We start from the raw sequence: 22442 nt of genomic DNA, 5'->3' as shown, positions 1-22442 counted from the left end.
GGAGAGAGAAGGAGAGAGAGAGGGGGAGAGAGAGAGAGAGAAAGAGAGAGAGAGAGGGAGCGAGATAGAGAGAGAGAGAGAGGGAGAGAGGGAGAGGGAGGGAGAGATAGAGAGAGGATGGGGAGTAAGAGAGAGAGAGAGGGGGGAGAGAGAAGGAGAGAGAGAGGGGGGAGGGAGAGGATGGGGAGTGAGAGAGAGATAGAGAGAGGGAGAGAGAGAGGATGGGGAGTGAGAGAGAGAGAAAGAGAGAGAGAGAGGGAGCGAGATAGAGAGAGAGAGAGGGAGAGTGAGAGAGGGAGGGAGAGAGAGAGATAGAAAGAGAGAGAGGGGATGGGGAGTGAGAGAGGGAGGGAGAGAGAGAGATAGAAAGAGAGAGAGGGGATGGGGAGTGAGAGAGAGAGAGAGAGGGAGAGATAGAGAGAGAGGTAGAGAGATAGATAGAGATAGAGAGAGAGGGGATGGAGAGTGAGCGTGTGTTGTAGCTTATCCTGATTCTATGCGGATTTCACCGCCTGCTGGATGAGAGACTCGCATCATGCCGGGTAGGCCGGGATTTACATCCCCCCCGGAGGATCTCTGAACCCCACACACACACACACCTGTCCTGTCCGTGTCGGGACTGCGGAGGAGGACTGTGGCTGTCCCGGCCCCGCGGAGGGGTGTTGTAAACGCCGAGGACCTGGAGACCAGCAGAGGCGAGGATGCTCGTGTTACCAGAGAGGAGCTGGGCATGGTAAGCAGCATGCTCTTCAGAGGACAGGGATGCTCCTGGCCTGTCACTGCACACTCTGACAGGGACGGCAGGCCTGCGACTGCTCTAATGCTGTGGCAGATGTCCACAACCTCCACACCGTGAAACCTTGAAGACGTGAGTCTCTGCCACTCATGGAAACTCGCACAAGGGAATCCACCGCATGAGGGGGCGTGTGTAGGGTGTGTTTGGGAGGTGGTGTGTTATGGTTCGGCGTTAAATCGACGCCGTAGCCTACGGCGTAGGGTACGCGGCGACGCGCACCGTACGCCGTAGGCTCTGCGTTGGTGTAACGCGGAACCATAAATCAGCCTTCATGCAGACCCTCTATGCGCGCCTCACCCTCCATCACCACCTGAGAAATATACCTTACAACAGTGAGCAGATTCTGAACCCACACTTTTCCTCAACGCGAAAATCCAGTTTATCCCTAAATACCGTAATACTATGTGTATTTCTAGAGTATCTATAGGCTACCCAGTTCGTTCCCTGTAAAATACTAAAAGCTGCTGCCACAGCACGCATGCGCATCTTTGACCACGGTTGACGTTTTATAATTCTAGTAGAGCAACGTGACCCATCGGCCCCTCAAACTTAAATTACCCTTTTGTTTTTCTTTCTTTTCTTTTTTCAGTTGAACTTTTCTTGCAAGTATGATCGAGGAAATGTAGTCCTACTTGAATGTTGTGTGTGTTGTACAATTAGCAGGTTGTTATGAATTCATCTGAGTTTTCTAGGTCTAGAACAGTTCCCCTAAAGACTGATTCTCCTTGAGCTACGTTTTCATAGATTTAGAGATTTTGTATGAGTTACTTGTACGGATTTCGTTTATGTCTGTAGATGTTTTAACAAAGCACCTCTACAGTTTCCCAAATGATAAAATAAAGACATTAAGAGTTAGATTTAAGGTTACTGTTTTTCAGTAACATCAAGCTTTCAAAATATTTCTTGAGTTGTGATTCATTGATGTCCTTCTGCTGGTGTTATGGATTCTGCTTCATTTTCATAATTACAGCATAATAAATTGGCCTATGAATTAATCTTACTAAAGTAGATTGTTTTTCTCTGTGTTTTAAGTCTCATGGTAGGCCATTTGATTCTTTTTAACATTAGCAGCTGGCACTGATCATCTTCAGACCCCAGGAAGAATAGCTGCAGTTTTGCTGCAGCTAATGGGGATCCAAATAAAACTATAATAATCTTCAATCGTCTATTCATTGTGGGATCTTTGTTTCAGTGTGAGGAAAAGAACAACTCACACAGCTGACAGCATCAGCCCGTTATAAGCTTTGTGTGTGTGTGTTTGTATTTGTATGTGTGTTTGTGTGTGTCTGTGTCCAAGCTGAAAATGACTACGCAGAAAGGCGATACTGTGTACAGTTGCTGAGCTGAACTTTTTTTGCTGTACCCTTCATTCTCTGCCACGCTCTCCCCGTCTCTCCTGCACATGCAGACTGGGTTTCGTGTCAGTGCCGTGTGCATCTCAGGTGTTGCTGGTTTTTGCTGATGTTTGGTTTTAAAGAAGAAGCATTGTGTATCTTCTTTTCAGAGTGAACTGTTGGAGCAGCGGTGAACGATGTTATTAATGAAAAGTGTTAAACAGGATATAAAAGAAGATTTTTAAAAGATACAGAATTATCTTTTTTCTTAGTTCTTATATTCATGAGATGTTATCCTTCCTTTTTGTCTGTGCACTGCAGGATGTGCAGCCAACTGTAGTTACTTTTTAGCCCCTAGGAGTTTGTCCAGCATGAGGGGACCATCTGTGAAGCAACAGTATGGAGATTCTTCAAAAGAACATAATTATATGCTGACTGGTCTGGGTCCAACAAAAGAACATGCCATTCAAAACAACACAAAATCAACTTGCAAAAAACAATTTCTGTATGTTTCTTATCAGCAGATGGCTGTGAAACTTTTACATTTACATGTACCTCTTGGTTGAATGACAACAACTCTGCCAGTCGTGTAAAAATGACAGTCACTGTCTGTCTTGTGCATCATATAGCATTAGAGGATCAATTGCAAAGAAATGTGTGAAAAATGTGTGAAAAGCTTTTTTCTATCATGAACACGATGGTGAAGAGAGACCGTGTAAAGCAGCTGGAGTTTCAATCTGACATTTGTAAAATCACAGTTTAGGCCAATCAGCATTCTCAGCTGGTAGCTCAGGGTGAGTTTGTGATGTGAAAACTACCACGGAAAGATGCGTTTCCCTGTGTAATGCTTGGCTTAATGGTCATGTGAAACAAAAACCCCTGACAAGTCCTGTTATGTGATGACAAGGCAATGTTCCAAACCTTCCAGTCTATATTACACTGCTTGATTTTGTGGTTGTGAACTCAATTTTACATTTTTATTTTGTTTCTACAACTTAATCCCAAAACAGAACGAGAGTTACATTCAGTAACTGCTATTCTGAGTTACTATTGTTAAAAAAAACATACAGACACGTACCTCAGTGACACCGAATTCCTACTAACAGTCATCGTTTTTGTACTTTAAAATAAAAAAGACAGCAGTGTAGATTACGTACATTTGCTCTGCTTTCGGCTCCACCTTAATATAACAAAGATGTTTGGAGCGACCGTTATTTGTGCTTGGGAGAGCGTTATGTTGTGATGTTTAGAAAAGGGAGACATTCTGCTGACTGTAATTAGACTTCAACCATTTGTTTTAGTAATAGCTCAGGATTCAAAAGAGCTGCTACCATCCCAACATAAATGTTCACTTCAGATTGAGTGGTCAAGAATCCACAATTTATACTACACACTCTCCCCTGTGACAGTGCAGCTGTTGGAAAGTCTTAGGAAAAAATCCCTGAATACACACATATGATTTGTCAACGATATAATTGTTGCTGCATTTGACTTACCTTTTTTAAATCATGGCAAAATTTTCTTAAGATAACGAAGTACATAACAGTTTGTTTTTTTTTAGCTTTAAGTGTCTTTGTATTTTCTGCCCTCAGGTCAGTGTACATCTGCTTACTTTTTTTCTCATTGCAGCTGCTTTAAATGATTGGTAAACTGTAAAACACTATTAAAAAGTATATCAGAGCCATAGAGGTCTGTGGTCAAGTACAGTATATCAGATTCTTATTCAGTCATTCATTTCTCTGGTGGCTTCCATCCGGTCCAGGGTCACAGGAAGCTGGAGCCTATCCCAGATGTTACCGGCGGGTGGAGGGCAGGATGCCAGTCCATCACAGATCAGATTATAACATTTCTGCATTACTGCTAGTTCAAATCAGGATTTATTCTTATTTCACGTTGGGCTTTGTTATCATGCCTTCAAATATAAATATAAATATAAATAAGGGGGCACGGTGGCGCAGCTGGTAGTGCAGCCGTCTCACAGCAAGAAGGTCCTGGGTTCAATTCACGCTGTGGGCGCTGAAGTGCATGTTAAATTCCCCCATGACCTCAGCACCCACACCCTGGGTGGGGTTGGAGAAAGGGCCTTTCTGTGTGGAGTTTGCGGAGAAATTGATGCGGAGAAATTGATCATCATCAAAGTGAAAGGTGACTAAAGTATGTGGAGTTTACAAATGAAACCTCAGATGAAGGTTGAAGTTTCATCTGTCACCTGCTACAGGTCCGTTACCAGAGATTAATGAGAAGAGGTTTAGTTTAGTGGGGTCACACTGATTCATCTTGGTTTAGTGGGTTAATTACTTGCCGTTTGAGTAGAGTTGTAGTCGGAGGGAGAGAGGTGCAGCATCAAAGGAGCCCATAATGATCAAATCCTTTGTGTCTTCTCTTAAAAATGAATTTGGAAAAGAAAAATGGGTTGTCAGTGTGTCTGTGTGTGAGAGAGTGAGTGTGTGAGTGAGTTGTGCCCTGAATAAAATAAGCTTTCAAGAAGCTTCACTATACACCTGAGTACCAGAGCTTTTGTTTGACCTACTTCTTTGTGATGGAGCACCAGCTGTGAGCAGCTCAGTATGTCCTAATCTTCAACCATTGCTTGGATTACTTGGTATATTATAACTGAGACAGCAGGTAAATAAATAAATAAAAGAACCAAGCTTTAATCTTAAGACATGCCAGCTTCCTTCTCCAAAGTTGTTGTCGGCAGATATAAACCCTGATACTCCGGGGATGCTTTACTTGGGATTATAATCTCAACCAGTGCAGAGTTCAGGTGTTGATGAGGTTTTTTCTGTTCCTTTAATTCAGACACAGTATGAAGTTAACTTGAGTCGAGGCCAACAATGGTACATTTGATTCACAAACAAGACAAAGGGCCAAGGAAGATAAAGGACAAAATAAGCCGAGCTGAAAAACACAGACAACGTAGGGTCCTTGAAGATTTGCTACTTTCACTTGTAGTTTGACCCAGACACAAAGCAGGCCTTTGTCCACTATTTAATTTAAAAGGAAAATTACTTTTATTAATCCCCGAATGGAGCCAAATTAATTAATTAATCTAATAAGATCAATTCGCGTCTACATGTTTCAGAGCAGAACAAAGCTAAGAAAATGTCAACAAAACCAAGTCTGTGTCAAAAATAGGTACTCACTATATAAGGCTCTATACGGTGTCCTCTCCATTTTCCCATATTATCCAAATATTCAGGGAGAGTTGTTTTACCCTATATGGTGCACTCGATATATAATTATAAAGAATTATACGGCCAATGTTTGCTATATTTTGGCAGTGACTTTTATCCTTGTTCATTCTGCTGATGTGCTCAGCCCTTTGTCCCCTACACAACACTACTGTGTCATGATTATTCAGTTGGGGGGGCGGAGTTCGGACACGATCCTAAGAGTTTAAGAGGATGCATGAGTTTTGTGCAACAGCAGAGGAAATAGAGAGTGTATAAAGAAAAATGTTATCAGAAGATGTTATTTACTAATCCACGTTCTTCAATGACTGAAGGAAATCAAGGATGATTTGAAATCTCAGAAGCGGTCAGGGAATACCTGCTGCACCTAAAAGATCCGAGGTTCTTCCTGCTTTGTTTTCAGTCTTTGTTTTAATAATTGCGCCATCATGTGTGTAGCTGGATGTCAACCGTATTTTCATTGCTTGTTTGGCAACTTGACAGCAAGTTGCTAATCTGCTCTGACTCCTTGTTGTGCCGGTGTTCGTAAATTAGCGCAGTTTCAGGAAGTCACTGGCAGACCTTTGCCTTGGATAGTAAATGTGTCCCACCGTTGGCATCTCTACTGATATTGATGTGCTGTATATTGATATCCTTTTGTCTCTTCTTCTTTTTTTGCAGGGTTGTGCTTTAACTGGTAACAGAGAAGAGGGGCCTTCTCTGGCATAGTCACCCCTCATCTTTTCTTTCCATTCACAGTCCACCCTCCCTTTCCTAACCTGTTGAGTGTTTGATTTTCATTTTCTCTGCTTGAACATTTTTCATCACCTGTCACCATGACAACCTCAGCCCTGCGCCGGCAGGTGAAGAATATTGTTCACAACTATTCAGAAGCAGAGATAAAGGTATGTCCAAATCAGCTGACTTCAATTGTGCAGTGACTCTTTCACAAAGACAAGACTTCTTTTTAGATTAAAGATTTTACATATAATGTTGCACTTACACTCCATTTTTGCATCATACAGATACTCCAGAAGAAAAAAAGAGCATCTTGAACTTGACTATGACACATTATGTTTTTTTCTTTCCCAATGTGTGTAGGTTCGGGAGGCCACTTCTAACGATCCATGGGGCCCGTCGTCGTCCCTCATGTCGGAGATCGCTGATTTGACTTTCAACGTGGTGGCATTTGCTGAGGTTATGGGCATGGTGTGGAAACGGCTAAACGACAGCGGCAAGAACTGGAGACATGTCTACAAGGTGTACCCATGAAAGCCCTTTCTTTCTGTTGGCTTTTCCTTCCTGTCTGCTTTAGCTTTTCTCAGCTGATCTCTCAAACGAAACGAAAAATAACCCTAATCATCTCCATTTAATCATATGCATGTATTGCTTGTTTAGTTTCTTTCAAAAACTCTTAAAAATTTAAAATCTTGCTAATTTAAAAACATACCGGTATCTTAAATATATGAAGTGCAATAATTGGCTTTTGACTACAGGCTCTGACTCTGCTGGATTACCTGCTGAAGACAGGATCGGAGAGGGTGGCACAACAGTGCCGCGAAAACGCCTTCACAATTCAGGTACTGACTCATTTACAGCATTGAGCATTTACATCTGAGACACACTGCAACATGGCTTGTTTATTTTTGCCAATGTGCCAGATGAATTTGAATTTATAGTAAAAATTAAAAAAAAAATACTTTCCTTGAAGGTAAATCGATTAAATGGAGGGATATATTTTTGCCATATTTAAGGAAAAGGGGAATTAAAAAACAAAATAAAAAACATAATGTTTCTTTGTGTGCTGAATCTTCACCATTTGAGGAGACACAGCAGAGGGCCTATTTGTTATTGTTAGTTCTTGATGTTTGGTGTATAAAACACATCAAATCCCAAATTCAAGAGGATGGATTATACTTTTCTTTCAATGTTACTCAGAGAATCTCTTTGGAAGGAGTTTTGGCAGCAGCTTAGGTTGAGGTGCAGCTGCAAACACTGACACGATGCGTTTAAAACAAGACTAAATCCAGGGGTTTTGGAGGCGTGATATTCTGGACAACATGTCTGGAACTTTGAGCCCCAAAGTGAGGAGCATATGATGGCAACGCATTAGACTTAGACTGACATGTTGATTTGATTAAAAGGGTGTAATATGTTCCCTTTTAAAGTTCATTGTTTTTTCTAAAGGACTGTGAAAATGGATGTTTTATAGACACTTCGTGACTTCCAGCATGTGGATCGCGATGGCAGAGACCAGGGGTCAAATGTACGAGAAAAAGCACGCCAGTTGGTGTGTCTGCTGCGGGACGAGGACCGGCTCCGGCAGGAGAGGAGTCAAGCCCTGAAGACCAAGGAGCGAATGGCTGGCGGAGGCACGGGAGGAGGAAGTGGAGGAAGTGGAGGACATGGAGGTATTCCTCCATCTTACCACCCGGGTCGACGCACAAGTCAGCCCAGCATGGCTGTGCTGTACGGCGAAGAATTCAGCCGCTCCAGAGGCTCTCCATCCTCCTTCAACTGTGAGTAGTCACAGTTTAAAATCATTGACAGTGCTGAAGAGCTTTTTTTTTTGGCAAGTTGGCGATTTTTTTTGAATAAACAGATCAAGTGTTAAAAATACACATTTGTATTCAGGCTCATCACCACATCCCCAATGAAATGCTTTTTGTGCAGAAGTCCGGATCTTTGGACCATCCACCACATAGATTATCAATACTGCAGCATGGAACTAAAAATAATCAAATCAGCTCCTCACTTCCTGCGCTCCTTGTCTCAGTGCTTCTGCTCATCTACCGTTGCATCTTCTCAGTTTCTCACATATTATTATTCATTCATTAATAAAACTCCCTCGCCTGTTCCCTGTGCAGCCTCCTCGTCGTCTCCCCGCGCCGCCTCAGACCTGGAGCAGGCTCGGCCTCAGACCAGCGGGGAGGAGGAGCTGCAGCTCCAGCTGGCCTTAGCCATGAGCAGGGAGGAGAGTCAGAAGGTAGAGCAGCACACCTTTCCAAGTACACGGAGGATTATTGCATAACCTCTGGCCACACACAGGGGTCATCTGTACAATAAAAATGTTACAAATGTTTTAAAGATTCGCCCACGTTCATCTAGCTATAGCCTTTCCCTCTCCTGTTACCATAGAGATGGATGAAGACGCAACTACGGACTGCTTAAAGCCGTAGCCAAAAGAAGCATGAGCAAGTAGACAACCAGAACCATACCCCACACCTAACGCCTAATAGCCCACAGCTAACATTTAGCTGAATATGTGTTGTGAATATGTGACGATACAACAAATAACTGGAATGTTGCCCTGAAGCTGACTAATGACTTTCCTCCTCACCTTTCCCTTCCTTTTTTTCCTTCCTTGGCTGCCTGTGTCCTTCTCAGGCAGATTTTATTCCCTCAGACTAATTGCACCAATATCAATGTCACTCACTTAAGATTTTAGGAAGTCATTTTGAAATATTGCCTGTCTGTTTTACTCTGACTGCTTCTGCTTTTTGACAACAGAGTATTTATAAAGCTCAAAAGAGAAGAAAAAAACCCACTTGAATACATTCGTTTACCTGGACTAAGCTAAAGAGAAATGCTAATGACGGCAGTGTGTTGGTGTGAGCATACATCCGTACTCAGCTGCCATGGCGGTAATTTGATGATGTCACGATGCCGCCCCTGCAGGAACAGCACTGTCACCAAGGAGACGACTCAATGTTACAGAAGGCCCTGGATGAGAGCCGGAGAGAGAGCCAGTCAGGGACACAGGAGGTTAGTTTAAAAACGCACGTGCACGAGCCCGGCAGTACATGTGTGGGTACATGCATGGTACACGAGTACGCATTTGCATGCACAGGTGGGCGGGAGCATTTGTAGGTGGCTGCTGGCAGGCTTTTAGAGACTCGAGCTGTGTATATTTGGACTGAGAAATAGAGAGGGAAAATGAGACAAAGACATAGATTTGCATAATGAGGGAGCTTCAAGAGAGAAACAGAAGAGGGCTGAGACAGGAGAAAGAGGTACACATTGAATGATAATGCCTCGTCTTGTTTAACCTTGAGCTCAGTATGACATTTCCATGAGAGAACAGTCCCTACCTCGTAGCACATGAGCTCACGCTCACATCGCTCTGTCAAGACGCCAATCAGAGTCAATAGATGTGTTATGTAAAGGTCCCCATGACTTGTAATTGGTCACATTGTATTCATAGTGTCCTTATCACCAAAAGCCAGGTGCTTGCAGTTCTGTGAGGGGGAAAAAAGACATAGAGGAAATTTGGAAAATGTGAGTATATCTGTCTGCCAAAGTTAACAACATATTCAGAAATCCGCACACACATGGATCGTGACCAAAAAGGAAAGGAAAAACAACGCCATCATGTCTGGCGTCACTTGTTATTTTAAAAACCATGAAGTTAACATCAATGCAAAAAGATAAAATATTATTGTGAGTTCTGGTTATTCAGTTCAATTGAGTTCAATTCAGTTCAAATTTAGTGTCTATAGTGTCAACCTGGAAGAAAAAAATGTTAGAAATTGTGGAGTTGTTACCTTGGTCGCACCTCTGCACAGTGCATCGCTGCATTTTTGCAGCCGCCCAGATATTTTAGTACTTTTAAATGGCAGACAAGAGTTCGACCTCCTCACCGTGCTTCCCCATGACGCTCTCTTTACCCTCTCTTCTTTGTTCCTACATTAACTCTCACAGTTTTTTCTTCTTTCTTTTTTTTTTCTTTCTTTTTCCGATGAAAGGAGGGCCTTTTTGCCCCCCTAAACGTGCCCCAAAAGTCACCAAATTTTGCACGCAAGCCAAGCCTGGCGATAAATTTGATATTTCATGCTTCCTGCTTTGCATTAATGGGCCTAATGGCTCAACAGCGCCCCCTAGAAAACTTTGTGCCTCAAGCCCCACAATACGGTTTGACGTACATGCACGAAAATCGGTACACACCTGTATCATGTCTCAACTGAAAGAAAAGTCTCTTGGCGCCATGGCCGAAACCGAAGAGGAAGTCGGCCATTTTGAATTAATCGTGTAATTTTGGCGAGATTTATGCCATTCATTCGGCAGTTAATGCGGCCCGAACCGTAACGTGCACCCAGGTGTGTTATACATCAAAATGTGCGTCTCCATCCTGCGACGACGCGCATTACTCTTCTCAGTCAAAAGCGTTACCGTGGCAACGATAGATGCCAAAAAGCGCGCCCCCCCCTAATCTGATTGGTCGATATGTGATAGTTCCGATTTTCTGCAATAACTTTTGAATGGTTTGACATAAAGAGTCGTGGGTGGTGTCATCGGACTCGGTTTTGAGTCCTTGAACATAATTGCGGCAAATTAGCCCCAACCCTTCATCTGATTGGTCGATATCTGATAGTTCCTACTTTCTGCCATAACTTTTGAATGGTTTGATATAGAGAGTCGTGGGTGGTGTCATCCGCTAAAATGTCCAGGCCTGAAGATATCTACATACAAGTCATGCAAGCGCTTCCACTGCAGCACGCCTGAAGCTTTAATTATTCTTGCATCCTGGTTCATTTGTTGAAAAAAATGGCCTATCAGAAGATTGTTGCGGTATCTTGATGGTTGAGGCAGCATTTTTAAATGGTTAAAAAAAGGCTTTATGTCAGATATATTAAACAGGTACAGGTCTATTGTGCCAATTACAGTGTTCTTGTCATGGTTTGGGTTTTCTGTAGAGTTTAGAATTTCATTTGTTGTTTTACTTGGTTCTTCAGTTTTTATCCTGTGACCTGGTTCCTGTTTTATTTTGAAAGTCTGGTTTCTTTTGGTATGGAAGCCCATAGGGGACTTTATTCAAATGCAAATGTAATTCCAAAATAAAATTATAATTTTCCACATATGCATGAGTTATTTGGGACAAAAATGAAATTAAAATGCAATAATTCAATTTGAATTTTCATGTTCACATACTTGTATGGGCATTCTATGACAATATTAAAATGAAAATGGAAAAGCTGTTTCACATTTCATTTTGAAAGATTTAACTTTAGAGTCTAGAATTGACTGGGGGGCGCTGTTTCTCCTATTGAATTGAAAATAGTCCTTTGTTCAGCAGTTTCAGTCTTTGTAAATGAAATGTGAAATGCCCTTGTCATTTGAACATTCAAGTTGTTAGAAAATTGCATTTTAATTTGAATTTTGTCCAGAAAAGAGCTTGGTGACATTTAAATGTAAATGCATTAGCCTGGGGGCGCTGTTTCTCTTATTGCATTTGAATATTGTCCTCTGTAAATCAGGTTAAATCTTTCAAAATGAAATGTGAAACAGCTTTTCCATTTTCATTTTAATATTGTCATAGAATGCCCATACAAGTATGTGAAAATGAAAATTCAAATTGCATTTTAATTTCATTTTTGTCCCAAATAACTGATGCATATGTGGACAATTATAATGCTATTTTGGAATTACATTTGCATTTGAATAAAGTCCCCTATGGGCTTCCATATTTTGGGTTATATCTTGTTTGACTTTCCTGTATCCAATCTTCCCTGATTGTTGGCACCTGCGTCTCGTTAGCCCCATCTCTTTATATTGTCTGCCTGCTGCGCTGTTTGTGTTTTTTCCTGGCTTGGTCCTAGTTCTGCCAAATGCTTTGGGTTGTCCTTGGGTTTCTGCTTTTTGTTTGATAAAGGATGTTTTGTTTACAAACGCCTGCTGCCTCAGTCTCCTGCGCTTGGGTCCTGTTAACCTCACCTCATAGCAATTTTATATGATTGTGCACATATTTTAGAAATTCATATACAATCATGGGCCCACATTAAAGCGTCTTGAGTAGACTTTCTTTCATCTTCTGTAGTCTGCTATGCTGGATCTGGTGGACATATTTGGCCCCTCTTCCAAGCCCTTGCCTCCTCCTAGTGACCCTTGGAACTCAGCACAACCCTCCTGTAATATCGCCTCCAACCCCTGGGACTCTGTAGGTGGGTAGTTCATCACAGATGCGTCCACACACGAGCTAAAGTGGAATATAAAGCTTTTGTAATCAAACTGTAGCCATGTGCCTCTCCACGCTCACAGCAGATCATACCTGTTTTTGCAGCGGTCCTCTCAAGCACTCCTGTGATTGGTAGCCCTTGGATGGCCCCTCCCACCTCCTCTAACACAGCCAATCCTTGGGCTCCATGTGCCAACTCACCCACAGACCCCTGGGAAGCAGTGCCTGTACCCTCCAGTCCTCTTAATAATGCATGGGACAGCCCAACAGATGGTGGTACTGTAGCCTTTATAAATATTCAGCACAGCAAAGTCTCATCAGAATGCACACTTGTGCTTTACATTGTTCAGTTCCTTTTTCATTTCCCTTCACAGATGGAAACGGTACAGATCCATTTGCTGCACAAGAAGAGGAGAAAGCTAAACAGGAAGTTCTCAAAGTGTCCTCCCCTCAAGCCGCCAGCCCAACAGGTAGTGTAGCACGGTACACTCCGACATCCGTTCTTGTCTCGTTGTCCCTGCATACTTCAGAGTCGTGGAGTTTCTGGAGTCTGTCCCAGCTGGCACAGGGCAACGCTGCATCACAGGGCCTGCGTAGAGACAAGCAAGACCAGCAGTCTTACTCATCGAGAATCAGTAGTCGATTTAATAGTGTTCATATTTTTGGATTGCGTGAGAAAGCTGGAATACCTGGAAAAACAATCCACAGCAACATGCCAGCTCCATTAAAAAGAGGCAGCAGAGATGAGCAGCACCACCATACAGCCCAAAGGAAATAGAAGAGAACTGGATTATGTTCATTCTCACACCACACAAAATCAGAAGTATTGCTCTGGAGGCTTGCTGTGAGGAGTCGTTTGACTGATAAACGTAGAACATAAAGAACCTCATGTTGAGCTAGGGCTGGGCGATAAGGACCAAAAGTCATATCTCGATATTTTCTAGCTAAATGGCGATACTCGATATATATCTCGATATTTTTTCTGTGCCTTAATTGGGGTTTCCCCCGAAGCATTATAGCATAGCATCTCTGTTAGCTTCATTTTTTTCTGAGGCAAACCCTTAAAAAAACTGTCAGTTTTAATACAAAGCCTCGTGCCAAATGTCACACAGGTACCTTTGTTAACAGAGGTCTGCACAATATCAAAATGTATAAAACAAATGAAATAAAAATAAACTGCCTGCATATATAGAATAAAAATGCTTCTTGAATAAAATAAAACAAATATCCCTTTCCTGCATAACAATTAAATTAAAATACAATGTACAATTAATACAATGTAGACAGTAACAGGCAGACTTTTCCACTGAGGTTGACAGTTGTGCAAATAACAAAACATTTGTGCAAATCTCAAATAAAACATTCAAGTCAATTTGTCACAAAATAAGCTATATCAAAATCATAAAAAAAAAAAAATGTAAATTTTTTTTTTTTTTTTTTTTTTTTTTAAATCGATATAAACGATATTGTCTCGTACCATATCATGTTTGAAAATATATCGATATATATTAAAATCTCGATATATCGCCCAGCCCTATGTTGAGCTTTTGATTTGTCATCCAGAAACTCTTCTACACTTCTCATGCAGATGCAGAGCTGTTTGGAGAAAACCCAGAGTCAGACCTGTTTTCTGAAAAAGATGGGAACCCAGATCCATATGGGACGGATCCCCCGCAGGTAAACGGACGGGATTCGGCCAGTCCGGAAGAGCTTGACCTGTCCCGGCTCGCACCCCCACTCAGCACCCGGCCTGCACGTGTGTGTCGGACACCAGAAGCTTTTCTGGGACCTACGGGGGCCTCACTAGTCAATTTAGACACTCTGATACCCCCCGTCCCCCCTAGCAAGATGCCCAATAACCCCTTCCTCTCAGGTAACACACAAGTGATCAGTACTTCACTACCATTTAATATTACTTTATAAGCTTCATGCTTTCAAACTAAGAACTTGTCTTCCCAGGTCTCAGTGCGCCTTCTCCCACCAACCCGTTCCACTGCGACCAGCCGCGCCTCACACTCAACCAAATGCGACCGTCTTCAACCTCTCCGCTGCCGCCCCACATGCTGTCTTACAGCCCATCGCTGCCCCTCCCGCTGCTCCACCAGCCCCCAGTCCTGCCCTCCTCCCTCACACAGCCTCCCGCTGGACTACTGGACCTGCCCTCCAACCTCCCACAGCCCCTGCTCCCCCTTTCTCCACAACCAGCACCCCGCACTCAAACACAGACGCACAGCCACAACCCTTTCCTCTGAGACTCCTGCATCTTCCTTCCTCTGGTTCGCAGAGGAAGAACTGACTCTTGTTTTTTTTTTGTTTTTTTTTTAATTAATCTATGCTAACTACAGTGAGATTAGTCAAAATGAGCTTGAACTGGATCCTGGTCTGTAATTGTGCAAACCTTAAGTGGATACAAGTTTGATAGGATGTATTTGTGTCCGTCTAAAGATACACCGACTACCATATAATTTGAATTCTTGAAGAGGAAAAGAAAAAAGCTCACGCACATAAAGAGTTATGCACTCAGGCGCGCTTCACGATGCACAGACACAAGCGTGTACACAACACCAAACTGACAGGGTTTATCTGAAGATACTGTTCCCCATCAAGACACTGAACTGTTCCCTTTGAAGACTACACACACTGGTTGTCAGCAAAGGTGCACCGTTATCCTCTCCTGCTGCTTTTCCAAAAAGTACAAATGACACCCCCCTACCCCCACCTCCTAGACACCATAGTAGTATCTATTCTTCTTTGAACCTGAGCTGAACTCCTCAAAGAAACCCCTTTCTCTTCTCAAACAGTATTTTAAGATTCCTTTCTTTGGGGAGAGTCCAAAACTGACTCCAGAAAGCACACAGCGCTGCTCAAGAACTTACTGACCCCTTCTTAGACGTACAAAATGACATGTAATTTGCATTGCCTTCTTATCTTTTACGCTCAATGACATCTAGTTGGAAGTTAATCTTGTATGAACTTGTATGAAGTAATGGAGCCCAACGTGAAGCAAGTGGGTTTAAGACTGGACTAAAACAGCTGACAATACTTACTGGACCTACTCTGATCTCTGATTGTACCCCGCCCTTTACCCCACACCCGTGCCTGTCTGTTCAGCTGACCAACAATGCATTCCCAGTATCAGTCAGGAGGACCTCAGGGAGACACCTCTGTCCCTCCTTTTAAGAGATTCAACCTTAGTTAGTTAAAAAGCTTTTTGAGGACAGAAAATGAAGTACAGGGACATCAGTGACTTTATTTCATGTTGAAAATTCAGCAGAAGTGGAGCAGGTAGAAGTTACGGAGTTAGGAAGGGGTGGTGAATAACTGGAAGGAATTTCAGATGCTAAACTGGTGTACTATTCCTCACTCACTTTTATGTTGAAGATCAGATCATGTTGACTCAGATCTTTCATCACTGCACTGAACCCAGACTTGAATGTGAAATGCCTGCCAGACACACACAGGCTCAGTACATATGTATTTAATAGAATTATATCTCTGTATTATGAAGTACTATATCAATAAATGGATGGTGTTTGCATTATAATTTCTGAAGTGTACTGTACATTGATTCACAAGTCATTGATTTTTTTTTCTTTACATTAAAGACCCACTGAATGTGACCAGATAGTTGAAACCAAGCCAAAATGTCGAGAACTATTCATTTTCTACGATACAAAAGCATTTAGTTTTACTCAGCATTGTAAGAAGTCAGCATGAGTCTGACCTGCTGTGGATGAATGTAAAAGAGAATACATTTTCAATTTAAAGTTTTTGCTTTGAGGTTAAGCATGTTTTGCCCAGAAAAAGAAAAATGAAATGAAAAAGAATGTAGTCAAATGCTATTGTACTGTTGTACTTTTGTTTCATGTCTCAGTCTCTGGTCTCCAGTTTTACTTAATAACTGTTTAAAGTGTCACAGGCTCACATACACTGACAAAAAGCGCATCCTGTGACACTTATACACACACACACACACACACACACACACACACACACACACACACACACACACACACACACACACACACACACACACACACACACACACACACATACTGAAATTCATACTGAAATTCTTAAAAGGAATCATGTGAACCAAACCTGAAAAGATGACATCACAACACCTGAGTGTTGCACTGAATCATTATTTAATTAAATGTTTAATTTTAACAAATACTAAATCAAAATGCAGAGACATTGTGTTTGACAGATCTTATATGATAGTATGTTAGCAGGTAAGTTAACAAAACACTTCACTATGATCATCAGCAAGCGTGAGCGCATGTGCAAAAGCAGAGGTTTTAGAAGTTTGATGTTTTTTCTGCAGTCATAATAATTTTGAAGGTTTTATTAGTTTTAATTTGTATTTCGTTTTCAATTTGATTGTTTAAGTTTAGTTTTAGCTAGTTTATGAATACAGTTTAGTTCTGTTCTAGTTTTAGTTTCTGAAGTATTGAATGACAGATATTGACAAAAAAAATCTAAGATGAAAGAATTCTATCAATGATGTCTTTCAGTACTAAATCCTTTACTCTTTATTTTGAGAAATCAGAATTAGAAAACAAGAATTAATTAAAAAAAAATGAACATGCAAAAATAAAAACAAGGAACGAAATTGAAAACATGGTTACTTTTACCTGCAATTCTGTTTAATTTCAGTTATTTTCGTATGGTTCATTTTAGTTTTTATTTATTTAGTTTTTCACTCTGAGTTTCAGTTTTAGTCTTAGTTTCCGTTACCTATAATGACTCTGGTTTTGTTGCTTTTAAGAGGGAAAGACATCCGTTTAGCAGGAAGTTCCACCAGCTATTTGTGGTAACTTAATTTTAAGGTAAAATATCCAAGTTAACCAACCGTGACTGCATTTTACCACTAGATGGCACGCTGGGAGCGCTACAGTTTTCCTTATTCAGCCACTGATAGCTTCATGAGGATCAAAATAGGTGCACATCTGCCTGGCAGTAACTCAATAAGCATACTTGAAGTGGAACCAACAACCAGACCACAGTAATCAATATTTAGATTTGTATTCAACCTGATCTCCAGTCACGTATAAACATATTTGAAGTAATCATGACAAATGCAGATAACTGCTACAGCGAACAATCTCTAATCTCTAAAATGGACTTTACCATCTGTCTTCCTAAAGTATGAGTAAAAGTGAAAGAAAGTATGCAAAAATAATGTAGTCTAAATGTATTATTTTAATTGCAGTCATGTTGACGCTGTGGTTCCCAATTTTGCTTTTGAATTGAATTAAACTGTGTAAAACTTCCTCAATCCTAGTCAGGCTGCTGCCCCTGACCTGAATACGGATAATCAAAAGTTAATGGATGGGTGGAGAATCCTAAAGGGACATTGCAATGATGGCGAACAAATTACTTAAGAATGACAAAAAGTAAAATGTCAAATAAAATGTATTTAAAAATGATTTGATAAATTGCCAGAAAGCTAGAAGCACAGCAAATAGAAGTAAAAATCTCTAGAGATCTCTGTGAAAGCATATTGTGTTTTCACTCAGCCGCAACAGAGCTGATGATATTATAGGCAACATTTGCAGGTAACACATGTGAATTTCTTCTGCAGACAACATGGACAAAAATAAATCCCAGATAACACTTCGATGTCCAGGTGCAAAGAGGCTCATTCACAGTAACTGGATTATTACATGTTGTTGTTAAGAAGGAGGACAATCCTCCTCCTTTACACTTACTGCCCAACCGGTCGAGGCAGATGGCCATATTTCCTGAGTCTGGTTCTGCCAGACGTTTCTTCTTGTTTACGGGGAGTTTTCCCTTTCCACAGTCGCCCAGCGCTTGCTCAGTATGACGGATTGTATTGAAGAAACTGTTGGTTTCCTTAGCGAATCAATAATTATTATTGTTATTTTATTGGCTTTGTATTCATCGGACCAATTTGGAACGACTTGAACTGTATTGTTGCAGTGCATTGAGATGACATTTGTCATGATTTGTCGCTGCATAATGAAATGCAGCTAGTGTCTGCATGTATTATCTGAAATCCATATAAAGAAATGATGGATTCAAGAGTATATTCCTACAAACTTGTCTTGGTTAAACACATACAACTGTATTCCCAGTTCCCATGATCCCAATCACAGCTGAGTGAATAGAATAGGGTCCACTCATTCAGACTACTGGGCGTTCGCATCTTTGACGACCTCTCCTCGACTGTCAGCATCACAGCGGTGGTGAAGAAGGCCCAACAGCGACTCCACTTCCCGAGATTACTCAGGAAAAACCACCTGGAGGAGAATCTGCTGGTAACCTTCTACAGAGCCACCGCAGAGAGCATCCTGGCGTACTGCATCACAGTATGGTACTGGATGCACTGCAGTGAACAGGAGAGCGCTGCAGAGTGATCAACACCGCCCAGATCCCTGGCTGCTCTCTCCCCTGTCTGGGTGACATCGCTGGCTCTCGCTGCCTCAGCAGAACATTGTCAGAGACCCATCCACCCCGGTCACAAACTGTTCCACCTGTTGCCCTCCGGTCGGCGCTACATTTCCCACAAGACCAAAACAAATAGACTCAGGGACAGTTCCTTTCCCGGAGCGATCACTGCTCTGAATACAAAAAGCACTAAATAAGACATTTTAACTCTTTCTTTTATCACCACCTTCTTTGTGTAATTTAATCACTTTAATCATTTGTATATCCTGTGAAACCATGTGCAATATTCCCCCCAATTGTATATACATATGCTATTTTTAACTTTGTTATTTAAATGTAATTCTATTTCTTATCCTGCTATTCAATTTAAAATGTTTTTATTTTATGGCACCAAATGGAGAGCACTCCCAATCTCGTTGTATACTGGATGTACAATGACAATAAAGGCTTTACTTTTTGGGGTGTCATTCATTGCTTGATCTTTGTAAAAAGAAAAAAAAATCAATGCACAGCAAATGTTAAAGAGTCTCAAAGAAAAGTCAGATTTGACCAGGGCTACTGTGACAGGCTGAATAGAGCAGCAGCATAGTAGAGTTTGATATAGGCTGAGATGAAATAAGGACTCAGCTGTCTGAATATGCTGCTGGGCAGAGGTGGACAGAGTACTCGACCCCAGTACTTGAGTAAAAGTACAAATACTACTGGTCAAAATTTACTCCGTTACAAGTAAAAGTAGCTCAGTCAAAATATTACTCGAGTAAGAGTAGAAAAGTACTTCCTTTTAAAGGTACTTAAGTATCCTAAAGTAAATGCTTTTAAATTTACTTTAAGTAAAAGTAAGAGTAAATTTCTTATTTTCCACATCAGTAAATTACTATATTTTTTCTAAATTAATTTAAGGATCTTTTAACTCTTGTTTCTGAGAATTAACTCTTTGAAACCAGCTACACTGATGTGCTGCTTTTAGAACCACAATGTTATATAAAACCTGCAGAAACACCAAAAACAAATCAAATGAATGGGATCATAAGAGGACAGCAGATGATGCAGAGTTTATTAACTTTCTTCTCCTGATGCAGGCGTAGCCATTGTTGCGGCTATGTCTCGACTTGTTGCGGCTCTGTCTTGACAAACGCAGGCTACTTTGGCGGTATCGTTTTGAGGAGGCTTGACGTATTTCCGCTTTACGTACATCCCAGTGGAGAGCGTGCACTGTGATAGGTCTCCTCCTTTGACAAAAACAGCTTGTGTCCAATAGGATTTTAGGGAAGAAGAAAAAAGAGCAGACCTGAAAGTAACAAGTACTTTTCAGCCTTCCTAGAAATTTACTCGAGTAAAAGTAAAAATATTTGTCTTGGAAATGTATTCAAGTAAGAGTAATAAGTACCAAAGAAATCTAATACTCAAGTAAAGTACAAATCCTCTGGATATGTACTTAAGTACAGTACTCAAGTAAATTTACTCCGTTACTGTCCACCACTGCTGCTGGGATTCTTTTTTTTAAGTGATAATAATAATAATAATGAAATATTGAGTTTATCTTTCATTAATCATGTCCCACTGCTGTGTTGTCCCTTAGCTGTGAACATGCTGACTGTCTCTCACCTATGTGGATCTGCCTGTTGCAGCGCATAATAAAATAAAACAACCACAAATGCACCCTTCCAATTTGTCTAAAGGTCAAAATATTAAATATTCCCAAAGTGAAATGAAATGATTCAAGGAAATCCAGTCACGTCTATACATCAGACACACTTACACACTTCCCTTCTCTTTAATGTGTGGCACTTCTGTCTAAACAACATCAAGCGCATTCTGATCACAAATCCAAACAGCTGCAGCCTCCACCTCCTGATACAGTAAATCATCTGCTGCGCACATTCGATATGCAACATTACCATGTGGTGTTGATCTGGTGGAGGAGGGGACATAAACAGGCAGCATGGAGTGACTTTATGTGGGAACAGCTGTGTGAGTTACTGAAGACTATCTTCTATAGCAAGAGTGCCAGAGAAACCATTAGAGAAGCTGTGACCCTGCCGTCCGAGGACCTGAACATCAGACTAATAACCTCAGTGTGAACCCTCAAGATGGAAACATAGAAATGATATAATCATGTGTTAGTTCATTGTGTGTGCCTCCCTGCAGCCATCCATCCCATCTCTGGTAACCTCAAAAATGTTTTGTGGTTTGTTGCATAGCTACATACTGGTCGCTTTTGCTTCTAAAGACCGTAACACAAACATGAAATATTTAGCAAGCAGCCAAGTCCACATGAGTCAAAGAAGACTGTCTCGCTCTCTCTCTCCCTCTCTCTCTCTCTCTCTCTCTCTCTCTCTCTCTCTCTCTCTCTCTCTCTCTCTCTCTCTCTCTCTCTCTCCCTCTCTCTCCCTCTCTCTCTCTCACACACACACACACACACACACACACACACACACACACACACACACACACACACACACACACACACACACACACACACACACACACACACACACACACACACACACACACACACACTCTCTGTTAAGCAAGTATTTATGTGCCATTGCATCTGCAGATAAATATTTTCTGTGTTTCATTTATCATTAGAAAATGATTCCAGATCTTGGGCCCCTCTGGTAATTGTTCCTGGACTACAGCGGGGAAGTTGTTCAATTTATTCAGAGTGATAAATCATCTAACAAAGGTGCTGCGGCAATGTGGGAACAATTAGTCTGCGGGAGAAAGTAACTCACACACAGTGTTTTCAGAGGCTTTGTCCAAAAACAAAGAAGTTAAGCAATCTCGACATAGCTTTAATGACATCATTTGGATATTTGATTATTTAGTTCTTGAATCAAATCTTAATTCTAACATTTATACCAAGGAAACACGACCTCAGAGGGAGAGCGTTTATCTCTTCTGATGTTTCAGTCAAAAAGCAAAGCGGCAGTCAAGAACAACATTTCAGCTCATCCTGTTTTTCTGTCCACTGACAAACCTTTGGTGCTACCAGTGCCAACATTAATAATAAAAAATTCTAAAAAAAACACAGAGCTGCTGCTCATGCAATGTAACAGGAAAGTTAAAGAGAAGTTTAATGATTTATGTCATCATTACGCAGTCTGACAAAATAAAATAACGATGGGTCAACAAAGGTGATCCCAGTTTTTTTTGTTCACTTGAAAATAACTTTTTTTTAAAGCAATACATCATAAATTTGATATTTGATGGACACCTGGCCCTCAATAGACTGCAACTATGTGACTGAATAAACCAAACATGAGCCATTGTTCTGATGGGAAACCTAAATTACAAATATTTTAGAAACAAATAATACTGAGAGAACTTTTCTAAACGTTTTACTGGTGTTAGAAATAATTGTAGCCTCTACAATAACCTGCAATCAATTATCTGAAATTCCATCACACTCATGAACAATTAGATCAGGGGACATCTCTATCAGGGTTGTGTAAACTCTGTCCATCACTAAGACTATGGTCTTTAATGGGACAGAATATTTCACCAAATGTACAGGGTTCAGACAATACTTTTGTCCAAAAACAGCAACTGTCTGATATAAAATAAGGAAATTCACATCCTTCATAAAGAAGGAAGTTGTTATTATTTTTCCTGAATTATTTATATGTACGTGTTACTTCCCCAAGAAGTATACCAATTTCCCCACAGTTGTCAATGTCTTTATGGCTGTGGTCTTCAGTCCTGCCCACTGTCCTGCCTGACGTCGCCCTGCTCTAACACACCTGGTTAATGTTAATTAAGTTAATGGG

General features: G+C 41.2%; 1 protein-coding gene across 2 annotated transcripts; it reads left to right on the top strand.

The window, feature by feature from the left end:
- The first annotated feature begins 475 nt into the window (after positions 1-475).
- Positions 476-16092, top strand: epn3b (epsin 3b). Of its 2 annotated transcripts, none has more exons than XM_061731925.1 (12): positions 476-733; positions 5985-6208; positions 6405-6563; positions 6800-6883; positions 7534-7822; positions 8171-8289; positions 8982-9068; positions 12118-12241; positions 12361-12531; positions 12630-12725; positions 13844-14128; positions 14215-16092. In XM_061731925.1, the coding sequence occupies exons 2-12, from the start codon at positions 6140-6142 to the stop codon at positions 14505-14507; spliced, it is 1776 nt and encodes a 591-aa protein (XP_061587909.1). In that variant the 5' UTR covers positions 476-733; positions 5985-6139; the 3' UTR covers positions 14508-16092. The 2 variants fall into 2 exon arrangements, with proteins under 2 accessions (XP_061587909.1, XP_061587901.1); XM_061731917.1 differs by having other exon boundaries at positions 7516-7822.
- Positions 16093-22442: the final 6350 nt, after the last annotated feature.

Source organism: Cololabis saira, chromosome 1 (genome assembly GCF_033807715.1).
Source record: "Cololabis saira isolate AMF1-May2022 chromosome 1, fColSai1.1, whole genome shotgun sequence".
Classification (NCBI taxonomy): domain Eukaryota; kingdom Metazoa; phylum Chordata; class Actinopteri; order Beloniformes; family Belonidae; genus Cololabis; species Cololabis saira.
The sequence above is the reverse complement of the archived record's forward strand: the minus strand, read 5'-3'. Positions and strand labels throughout refer to the sequence as shown.